Source organism: Mercurialis annua, linkage group LG7 (genome assembly GCF_937616625.2).
Source record: "Mercurialis annua linkage group LG7, ddMerAnnu1.2, whole genome shotgun sequence".
Lineage (NCBI taxonomy): Eukaryota > Viridiplantae > Streptophyta > Magnoliopsida > Malpighiales > Euphorbiaceae > Mercurialis > Mercurialis annua.
In genome coordinates this window covers 1195888-1206919 of record NC_065576.1, presented here as the reverse complement: position 1 = coordinate 1206919, position 11032 = coordinate 1195888, and the positions used below count along the sequence as shown (strand labels likewise).

Genomic DNA, 11032 nt, shown 5'->3' with positions numbered 1-11032 from the left:
ATTCGTATATAGTTGATACACATTTTAACATGTTGGAAAATACAATTGTCGTAGAGCTTAATTAGTGTTTGAAGTTAGTAGGAGGAAAAAAAAAAGGGTTAATGTCATAAAAATTCACCAACTTTACATGTTTTTTCATTTTAATCACGTAGTTTAAATTTTCTCATTTTCATATACGAACTACCACTTTTTCTCAAATTCATACACGGTGCTGAGGTGTCACGACTCTATTGGTGTAATTCGCTGAGGTGGATGCCATTTTACACCAATGAATGAGTACCACCTCAGCACCGTGCATGAATTTGAGAAAAAGTGGTAGTTCGTGCATGAAAATGAGAAAATTTAAACTACGTGATTAAAATGAGAAAACGTGTAAAGTTCATAATTTTTTTTGACATTAACCTAAAAAAATATAAATAACAAAAGAAGTGTTGAAGTTAGTAGGAGTAATAGTTTGTTTCAATTAAGGAAGAGGAACCTAAAAAAATGTCATTTCCCATATCATCATTTTGTATTAAAAAAATTATAGGTTTAATCCAGATAAAATTTTTGCAATAAAATATTCTATCTTTAAATCTCTGCACTTATTCATCAAAAAATAAATCTATGCACTTTCACTTTCATCACCTCGAGATCCCTCTGTTAAGGTGAACGTTGACGTCATTAACACATTTTTAACTTTTTTAAGTTTAGACCCTTGCACTTTCATTTTTTTTAAAATTTTGGGACCCTACACTTTAATGCAGATATTGTGCATATATATGTATTAATTTTTAGTTTAATCAAATTAAAATTAAATATAAATATTAAAATTTATATTCTTTACAGGGTAAAAATTTAACATATTTAAATAATAACATCAAAATTTATACTATTTAATTATTATTTTATTTTAACATATTTAAATAATAACATCAAAATTTATACCATTTAATTATTATTTTATTGAATATTTAAGTTGTTCTTATTAAATGTTTAAATTATTATTGTTATGCTTTAAATAGAAAATTATAATTTATTTACTATTTTTGTTATATTGAAAAATAAAAGGTAATTTAACTTTTATTTAAAAAGTAAACATCAACATAGAAAAATAAAATTAATTTTAACATTAATTTATTAAATAATTAAAATAATATTTTATATTATTTTTTTAAATAATATAACAGCATCACATTTAGAGATGTAAATGGACGTCGATCTTGATATATGTCAACTTTGAAATTGAGTATGTTATATAAGCTTACAAGTCTGAGCTGTTTACTTCCATTTATAGAGGATATATATCAGTCAGAAGTCTGAATAGATTTTTAATTTTTTAATTTTTTTTATGTTGCCTTTAATTTTTTTAAATTAATTTTAAATATTTATCGAACAAGGACCGCATTTATGACATATACACTAATACTTCAATCATGTTTATTTTGATAAAGTGATTGGTAATATAATTTTATTAAATTTTAAAATTATTATTACCTAGCTTTAAATAAAAAATATAATTAATTGATTAATTTTTTTATTATGTTAAAAAATAAAAGTGAATTATATTTTTTATTTTAAAAAGTAAATATTAACTCACATAAATAAACCTAATTTTAATATTTTTTATTAAATTACTAAAATGATATTCTATACCGATAAATGTTTTATTTTTTAAATAATATAACAACATCGCACGTACAGGTATAAACAGATGTCGATCCTGGTATATGTCAACTTCGTACTTGAGTGTGTTATACAAACTTACAAGACAGAGTTGACTACTTCAATTTCTAGAGAAGACATATAAGACGGAAGTGTAAATGTATTTCTAATTTTTTTATTAATTGTTTTTAAGTCGCCTTCAATATTTTAAAAATTAATTTTAAATTATGTTTCGAGTAAGGATCTCATTTACGATACTCCAATATCATATTTATTTTTTATAAAGTGATCATTAATATAATCTTTTAAAAATAGAATATTAAGTTTTAAAACAATTTAGTTAATTTTTTTTTTTAAAGTTATAGTTATATTTTTATTAATTTAATTTATATTTTTATCATTAATTTAAATATTATAAAAATCAACTAAATTGCATCAACATCTTATATTATTGGTTAAAAATTATGTATTATATATATATATATATATATATATATATATATATATTATTCTTTTATGAAAACAATTACAGAGACTTTGTTTATATATATATATATATATATATATATATATATATATATATATATATATATTATTCTTTTATGAAAACAATTACAGAGACTTTGTTTATGTAAAATCAAAGTACGGGGATTTTATTTGTATAAATTAAAAGTGCAGAGATCTAAAATTAAAAGTGTAATGATCTTATTTGTATATGTGAAAGTATAAAAATAAATTCTATTATCGTTAACGGCGCGTGTACTGCATGAGCTAACATAAGGCTAACAGAGGGACCTCGAGATGATGGAAGTGAAAGTGCGAGAATTTATTGATGAAATATTTCAGTGCAGTGACCTTATGTGCAAAAAAAGTAAAATACAGAGATATGCATATGAATTAAGCCAAAATTATATTATAGGTGTCTTAATTTTTTGAATTTATCATTTTAATATTTGATTTTTTTTATTAATGAATTAACTTTTTGAAAACATATCAAACAAGTAATCCATCGATTAACCATTTTTAGTTATCAATATGTGAAAAAATAAAAGTAAAATGTCTAGTTAATTTTTCCTATTAAATTAGTAAAATAATAATAATTATTTAATATGGAAAAAAAATTATAGTGTGAGCTTTTATTTTCTATTTTGGTAAAATTAGTGGTTGATTTTAAAAATACATCAAATAAATGTTTTTATTTATATATTGATCACCAAGCTATTAATAAATTCAAAATTAACTTTTAAATTTGCTAATAAGATTTTATTTTTTGATTCCAAGTAGGAAAATGTATACAGAAATTATTATTATTACTAGACTAATATGACGATGAAATTAAAATAAAATCAAGCTTATTTTCTTTTTAAGACACCGATGACTAGAAAATGGTCCAATAACTTATTTACTATATCTTTCAAAAAGTTGAAATATTAATTTGAAATTAAAATTAAAGTTCAAACATTTAAATAGAGAATTTAAAATAGTTAGAACACTATGTACTACTGTAATTTTTTTCTGATAATATATAAATGATAGAGTTGCATATTCAGAAACAAAATGATGAATCATATAAGCAATTTAATTTTTTTTATTGCTCGTTAGTAGTTCAGTTATTAAAATGTGACCAAATAATAATCGTTACACTTTTAAAAAGTTGAAAACACTAAAAAATAAGGCTCTAAAAACACAAGTTTCTGGCGCCTAAAATTCATTTTCAAGAACCGGGAGATTCATTTCTATAACTTTCAAGTTTCAACTAAAACAAATCAAAGATTCCAATCCAGAAATAATTGAAACATTAACCACCCCGCCTAAAATCTGAAAAAACCCAACAAAAAACACACTCAAATTTTTCATTTCCTCCCTCCAAAAATTTAAAACAAACCAATTTCATCCTCCAAAATTCCAAAATGAATCCATTTTTCATCACATTTCACTACAAATATTCACAAAATTTTCCATCTCTCAAAAACATTACAACATGGAAAACACAAATCTTTCTAATTCTAACAACAACAACGACAACAACAACGACGACAACAAAGAAAACACTCCTCCAAACTCTTCAAAACAAACCGATCCAAATCTCGAAACGACGTCGGTTCCGTCGAAGAAAGTTTACAGAAGAAGAAAAAGAATTCGAAAGCCCCTTGAAGATATCACTTATTTACATAAAAGCTCTGTTCAGTTGACTTTAGCTGTTGAAGAAGAAAATAGTGAGCCATTGCCATCTGCTTCAAATTCAAGTAATTTAGCAGCAAATTCTAAGAAGAGAAAAGCTTCTGAACAAGAAGATATTGATAAATCTAATCCAAAGTCCAAGTCATTAAGATTTGATTTCAGATAGATTTCAATGTAGTATGGTAGATTTAGATTTTTTTTTCTTTTTTTGCTTGTCAATTGGGTAAAGTAACAAATTCATGGGTGTTGTTGATATTTATCCAATGAACTTTACAATTAATAAATTTCTTAGTTACAGATATTTGTTTTTCATTTCAAGAATATGCATTTTTTAGATTGTATTTTTTTTAATTTCTTGATGTGTTTTCTCTAGCTTTTTGATTGAGGGATAATTATAATACGCTCTTTAGTAAAGATATTTTAGCTAAGTGAAACTAATACATCAATATTTTTGAAGATTTATATATTTCATTAATGAAAAAACGACTTACAATATAAATTCTTCATCCTTATTTCAATATTTTCAATTTTTTTTGACATTAACTCATGATTATGTGAAATAAGTTTTTTCTTATTACTTATGGTTAGATCTTTTTCATATGTTTGGATATCCGATGGATCTGTCTAAACCTGTTTGCTATGAGTCGAGTTTGAATACTGATTTTAATTCAAAGTCTAGTCCGAGGCCCTAGTCTGAGCCCAAAAGGGCTGTTATTTTATGGACGGGTATTAATTTTTGTTTTTATGTGATTTTTTATGTAAGTCTGAAAAATTCGACCTGAACATAATAAATAAGGGCCAGATTTGAATAGTATATATAAAGTTCAGATTGGACTTTAACTTACATATAGGATAGTAAAGCCTAACAGACCCTGTTCAAACCAGGCCTGGCCCATAAAGAGGTCTTATGTTCTAACTATAACCTATATTATTGTTTTTATCTTTTTGATATTTGGCCTAATCATTCAAAAACCCCTCAGCTTTAAACTTTTTTCAATTCCACCCCGACGTTGAAAATCTGTCAATTTTACCCATTTTTGAATTTTCCGTTTTCAACTGTACCCCAATATTTTAGTTTTTGTTAATTTTTTTACTTAAATGATGAAATCATTGAATTAATTAAGTCTAAACATGAAATTAAATTTTTTTTTATTCAAAAAAGTACAAATAAGTCCTTTATTTTTATAAACTAACTAAAAACCATAATTAAATTAACACTAATTTAAATTTTTAATTAATTTAACTAAATTTAAATAAATTTTAAAAATATACAATCAATATATGCGAGACATGGAGAATGTTTTAAACAAATTTCCAAACGCAAAAGACGTTAATTTAATTTTTCAGGACACAATTAAACACAAAAATACAAAATAGGGTAAAATTGACAAATTTTCAACGTCAAAGTATGATTGAAAAGGGGCTAAAAGATCGGGGTTTTTTTAAGACATTAGGCCTTGATATTTTTGGTAAAAACAATTCTCAATTTTTCAACCATTTGAGAAATAAGTATAAAATGGTTAGGTGTTTCTTAATGTCAGTTGGAAGCGGAAGGACCTATGAGGAGCCCAGTTCTTTCCTTTCAGAACAACAATGCGCCTAGGTACATACACTTCATTTAAAATAAAAGATTCACTTTAATCTTTAAGGCCATACCGAAAGAATTAATAAGATCTTAAGAGCATCCATAATGGTTAAATTGTGGAGTTCAATAACCTTTCGTCATTGAGCACTTTCCATTGGGAAGGCTCAATGAACATTGAGCGGTTGGTGACAATGGTATGACCCTTTTTTTTTTAAATGAAAAAGCTGCCAAAATTCTTAATAGTGAGGCCATTTATATGAATTGAGAGTAAGTAAATTGAGCAACGATAAAATAACAATGGTAATATTACCGTTGTTCAATTTTATTTTTTTCGTTTTTCAAATTTAACTATAAATATGTGATGAGTTTTATTTTATTTGTTCAATTTCTTTCAACACTAAAATTTTAAATTATTAACTCTCTTCAAAAAAAAATTCATCTTTTTATTTTTTATATCTTGACAAATAATTATCATTTATTATGGGTGATATTTATTTTAAAAATATTTCCAACTCTCCAAATTTAGAAAATTCTTCACCCCTCAAAATTCAAATCAATTTAATTTTCAAAACTTATCACATTTTCCATTTCCTTTTCCTAATCCAAATATGTCAAATTTTGGATATCCACCACAAATGCCCAATTCTAGTTCTCTACCAAATTTTCAAAATTCACAAAATTTTTCATATCCATTTCCAATGTTTCCGAACTGAAATTATTTCAATCCGGCTATGGCAAACCAATATTATAATCCGGGCATGAAAGTTGATATTTCAACACCACCGAGTGAGGAAATAAAAGATTTGGATGGCGCCTCCGGTGCCAATCAAGAAACACCAAAAATAATCTCACATTACTTAGAAGAACAAATATAAATGAGTTTATAAGTGTGAAGGTTCAACCACCTATTAACTAGTTCTAGTTATTAGGTCATGGTTGAACCTAAACACTCTCATAAGCATGTCGGTGAATTGTCACATTCTCACCAATTTATAATTAATTACTCCCATCAATATTTCTAATAGAAGTTGATCGCCGCTTTGGCCCTGAAGTTGTCCAAAATGGTTCACAACGCACCACCGTTAGTTTCTTCCGTCTAAATGTGTCACGACCCAATTTCATGGATTGCGACCGGCGCTAGGGTATGGGTATGGTCGTACCAAACCCGTAGCAAGCCTCGCGAAAAACAGTCAAACATATAAACATGCAGAAAACACTGCTCGGGGGCAACCGAGACTCCAATCTAAGTCTAGCAGTTCATATAAAAAATAGGGTTAATTCCTAAAAAAATCACGAACTTTACACGATTTTTCATTTTAATCATGAACTTTAAAAGTTGTCATTTAAAGGCACGAACTTTCATTTTGTTTCAAATCTATCGCTAAAGTAAAATCCGATGTATTTTATCGAACCAAAAATTCCTAATCCTATATACTCTAACTAAAAGATAATAAGATTTAATGTCGATTTATAATTTGGGTCTTTCATTAATAGTTTATTAAAGAATTTAGTCAACAAAAATACATTGAAATGATAGATTTGAAACAAAATGAAAGTTCGTGCCTTTAAATGGCAACTTTTAAAGGTCATGATTAAAATGAAACTTTGTGTAAAGTTCGTGATTTTTTTAGGAATTAACCCTAAAAAATATAAACAACTTAAATATATGAAATGCTCGGCTAAAACCCGAGACTCTAACAACATGCTTATATAACATTGAATCTAAGGTATAACATACCAACAACATAAATAAACAGTCGGACCAATCCAACAAACCAAAGTATAATAATCATAAAGACTGACTAGTTCTACTGCGGTCTAAGAGTAATAAACAGTTGACTAGTTTTATTAAAAACAAAAGAACCTCCGAAGGAATCAAGAAAACGAAGATCAATCCAAAACTCTTAAAATCATAAACCTGGAAAATTGGGAAAACAACGGGGTCATATACTGAGATGAGTTCATATAACTATTTACATTTATTAAGTGAAAACCTTTAAAACCTCAAAGAACTTTTATACTAATATAAATAACATTATGGAAATACAGCATTGAAATGATCCCAGCGTAAGTGCGACGTATCACACTGAATCCCAGAGTGGACGGTAACAAATCCTCGTCAATTCCCATCTTAAGCAAGACATTAGTCTGCCGATCCCAGAGTACTTGCCAGTGCATGCAGTCTTGATACAAGCCTATCGAGTAGCTCGTTCCCATCCAGATCCATTATGGCTTATAAACAGTTCGTAAATATTTATATATCAAAATACACAATTTACTTAATAAAGCGGTAAATAGCGATATAAACTCACTGCTTGCGAATTCACGTGATAACCTGGCAAGCAACATAAACCTGCTCTGACTCCGAAGCACGATCAGCCGGCGTGTCTAGAAACAAAGCTTAAGCTAAAACGATTCATCCCCTAACTCTAAGAATACTAGACACCACATAGGACTAGCATCTCAAACACAACCAAAGAACAACATCTGAAACACAAGTAATCCCAAAGCCAAGGTACATACATATCCAACCAATAAAATAATCAGTTAAACTTAGATGAGTTCTCGTTTAAAACAATCCAGAGTAATATTTAATTTAGATAAACCTTTTGTAACTCCAAAGAAATCCCAAAGTAGTGTGTTAGCCATATATCCACTATATGCTCAACACAACATGTCGGGCGACCCATGTCTAACCCGACCCGACCAGAGTAAAATCCAAAGTCAAATCGTTTAAACAAAACCAACGTTTTGAAAACAAAGAACTTACTATAAGATTAAACAACCAAGCCAATACCACAAATAACAATAACAAGCCAATAAATTGTCAACACTTGACAATTCCATCCGGAGTTCATACTTCTCAAATAAAACACCTTAAGTGTAAATAACATGATATCAAACATTTTGAGATACTTAAACTCAGATCTGAAATATCAACTCAAATAGCCATAAATCCTTGTAAAATCCACCACACTTATATACCACAATAACCATTGATTTTCAAAACAACATAAGGTGAACTAACATTTTATAAATGTCCAAAATAGTTTATAAAACTTATTTTCAGCCATTAACAATTTGATCAAAACCAAAATTAAGCCAAAAGCACTCAAATAATCAAATTTGACAATTTTGCCGAAAATTGCCTAAACTAGCCGAACGATTCAAATTCAACAACCGATGAACCAAAGTATGTTACTACTGAATTAAAATCTTTAAAACATCACTATAGAAAATATTAGATCAGTAGGTATAGTATTTGAAAACTATTTTACAATAGATGCGTTCAATTTCCTTAAATTCGCCAATTTTGCAAATCGTAGAGATTTCAAAAGCCAATTCAATTTAAATTATCACTTTAAAGCAAAAGCTCATTAAATCAGTATATATAGTTGTATAAACTCATAACAACTTAAATAATTCAGATTCAATCATTCGAATCAATCGCTGAAAGAATCAATTCACAAACAACCTAGAACTTGCCAATTTGTTGTTTAAATTATACAAATTCAATTCCAATCATTATACATCATATAATAATCATATTAAATTATATTTAAAACATAATATTCAGATCATAAATCTCAAACTATCAATCATAAAGTTTCAATCTCAAAAACACCCTAAAACATGCAATTCTACGAAATAGACATGAACAACGATTCACCAATACATAAGAGATGAAAATCATTACCTTAGAATGAATAATAACAAGATTGTATAAGTATTAAACCCTAGGGAAGGGTCTGGATCAGAAGCAACAAGAGCCACAATCACACCAACGAAGAACACCACAAGCAAATCGCGTAGGAACCGCAAAACGGATATACAATCACCAATCAATTGTTAAAAACCATTAAAGATCATAAAGGAATGAAAGAAATAAGGTTTATTTGAGTGTAGGGTCGCATTAGGTCTGATAGGGTGAAAAAGGGCTGAAAGAATCGAGTTAAGGAGCTATTTATAGCAAAACAGCGAACCCCACAGTGCCGTGTCGCGCCCGAGATGACTGAATCGCGCCCGTGATGGTATATCACGACCGTGATACACCCCCTGCTTCCAAAAATATTAATTTTATGGGCCTTAAGCCCAGGGTTGATCCACACGGCCCGAACTACACTCAAAACAAGCCCAAACATCGAAAGAACGATTGTGCAACCCAAACCAAAGATCCAAGGAACCAAACCACCAAAGATTAACCCAAAACACATCGAAAAACTCATCGAAACAATTCGGAAAAATACGGGGTGTTACAAAATGATGACGTGGCCGTTAAAAAAAAATTCAAAAACATCCTTAATGTTTAAAATATTTACTAATTTTATATTTATAATTTTTTTACCATTGGTAGTAGTAGAAATACTCCTATATTCTATGTGTTTTATATGTCATATATGTGCATTTGACGTTAGTTTTGAGCTTCTTTGTACTCATTTTTGTGTATGAGCATTTCAAGAATAAGTGGGAGTTTTTCATGATAATTAAGCCATTTGGAAGCCATTGTGATCATAATTGAAGCTTTGAGGAAAGTTGTGCGAAAATCCGATGAAAATAGGCGCCGAGAGCACAAGTTTCTACTTGTGAAATTGACCCCTCTTCATTGATTGAAGATTTTGGAATACTTAGAGACTTCAATTGACTTTATGTTCTTCACAAGAAATAAAGTAGACATCCTAAGATTTTTATAGAATCAAGAATCAACTCATTCCGACGTTTCTACACTGAGTTATGACCATTTGAGGTTGACAGTTGTGCAGTAGAAAAAGTGCACGAACGTGTAACCTAAAGTGCACGAACGTGTACTTTGGCCGAAGGGAAATTGAAGGCGAAACTGAAGAAAAAAGTGAAAAATTGGCTAAGTGTTAGGGTGAACGAACGTGTACCTATAGAGCACGAACGTGCACCCCCAGAATCAACAAAATGTGCACGAACATGCACCAAAGTGCATGAACGTGCACTAAAATGCACGAACGTGCACTTGTGGTTCCTGCGACCTGTTTTGGACAAAAATGCCCCGAAACATTGCCTAACACCACCAAATTCGAGGGCACTTCTGGGTTTTCACTTAAACTCGACCTAAATTTATTCTCTGATCCAAAAGACATATAAATACCGCATTAAGACATTGAAGGAAGGGTTCGCTTAGTTCGCCACATTAGACATTAGTTTTACATTTGTTTAGTGTAGCTTTTGATTACCGTTCATCGTTTTAGCTTGTATTCTGGATTTTCTACATTATTGTTTTGGGATTATTGTCGATCAAGGTACGATAACTATTAAGAGATTAATTTTATTGTTTCTTATTCAGCCATGAATTCTTACTACTTTATTGTTGAATAATCTTTGAATAGGTGTGGCTAAACCTTTCATTAGGGATTATTAATGGGATTTATGTCTGTTTAAACGAATTGGATTTGTGGGTTGTTGTTATTATTATGTTTTAATTATTGTTCTTAATGCTTGAATTTATTTGGCCAGTTTATTCATTGTCCTGTGTTTTGGTTTTAGCTCGAAAGAGTAAAACTGGAATATACCAACATAATTAAGAACGTAGGAGTTAATTGCGCGAGAGTGAATTGACGAGCACGTGTTCTTAGGTTTTACTTCATAAACATTAAT

General features: G+C 28.9%; 1 protein-coding gene across 1 annotated transcript; it reads left to right on the top strand.

The window, feature by feature from the left end:
• The first annotated feature begins 3625 nt into the window (after positions 1 to 3625).
• Positions 3626 to 3991, top strand: LOC126655521 (uncharacterized). The gene has a single exon (XM_050349741.1). The coding sequence runs from the start codon at positions 3626 to 3628 to the stop codon at positions 3989 to 3991; it is 366 nt and encodes a 121-aa protein (XP_050205698.1).
• The last annotated feature ends 7041 nt before the right edge of the window (positions 3992 to 11032 follow it).

Coding starts and splice junctions, on each gene's coding strand:
- LOC126655521 (XM_050349741.1), top strand. CDS start 3,626: ATGGAAAACACAAATCTTTCTAATTCTAACAACAACAACGACAACAAC.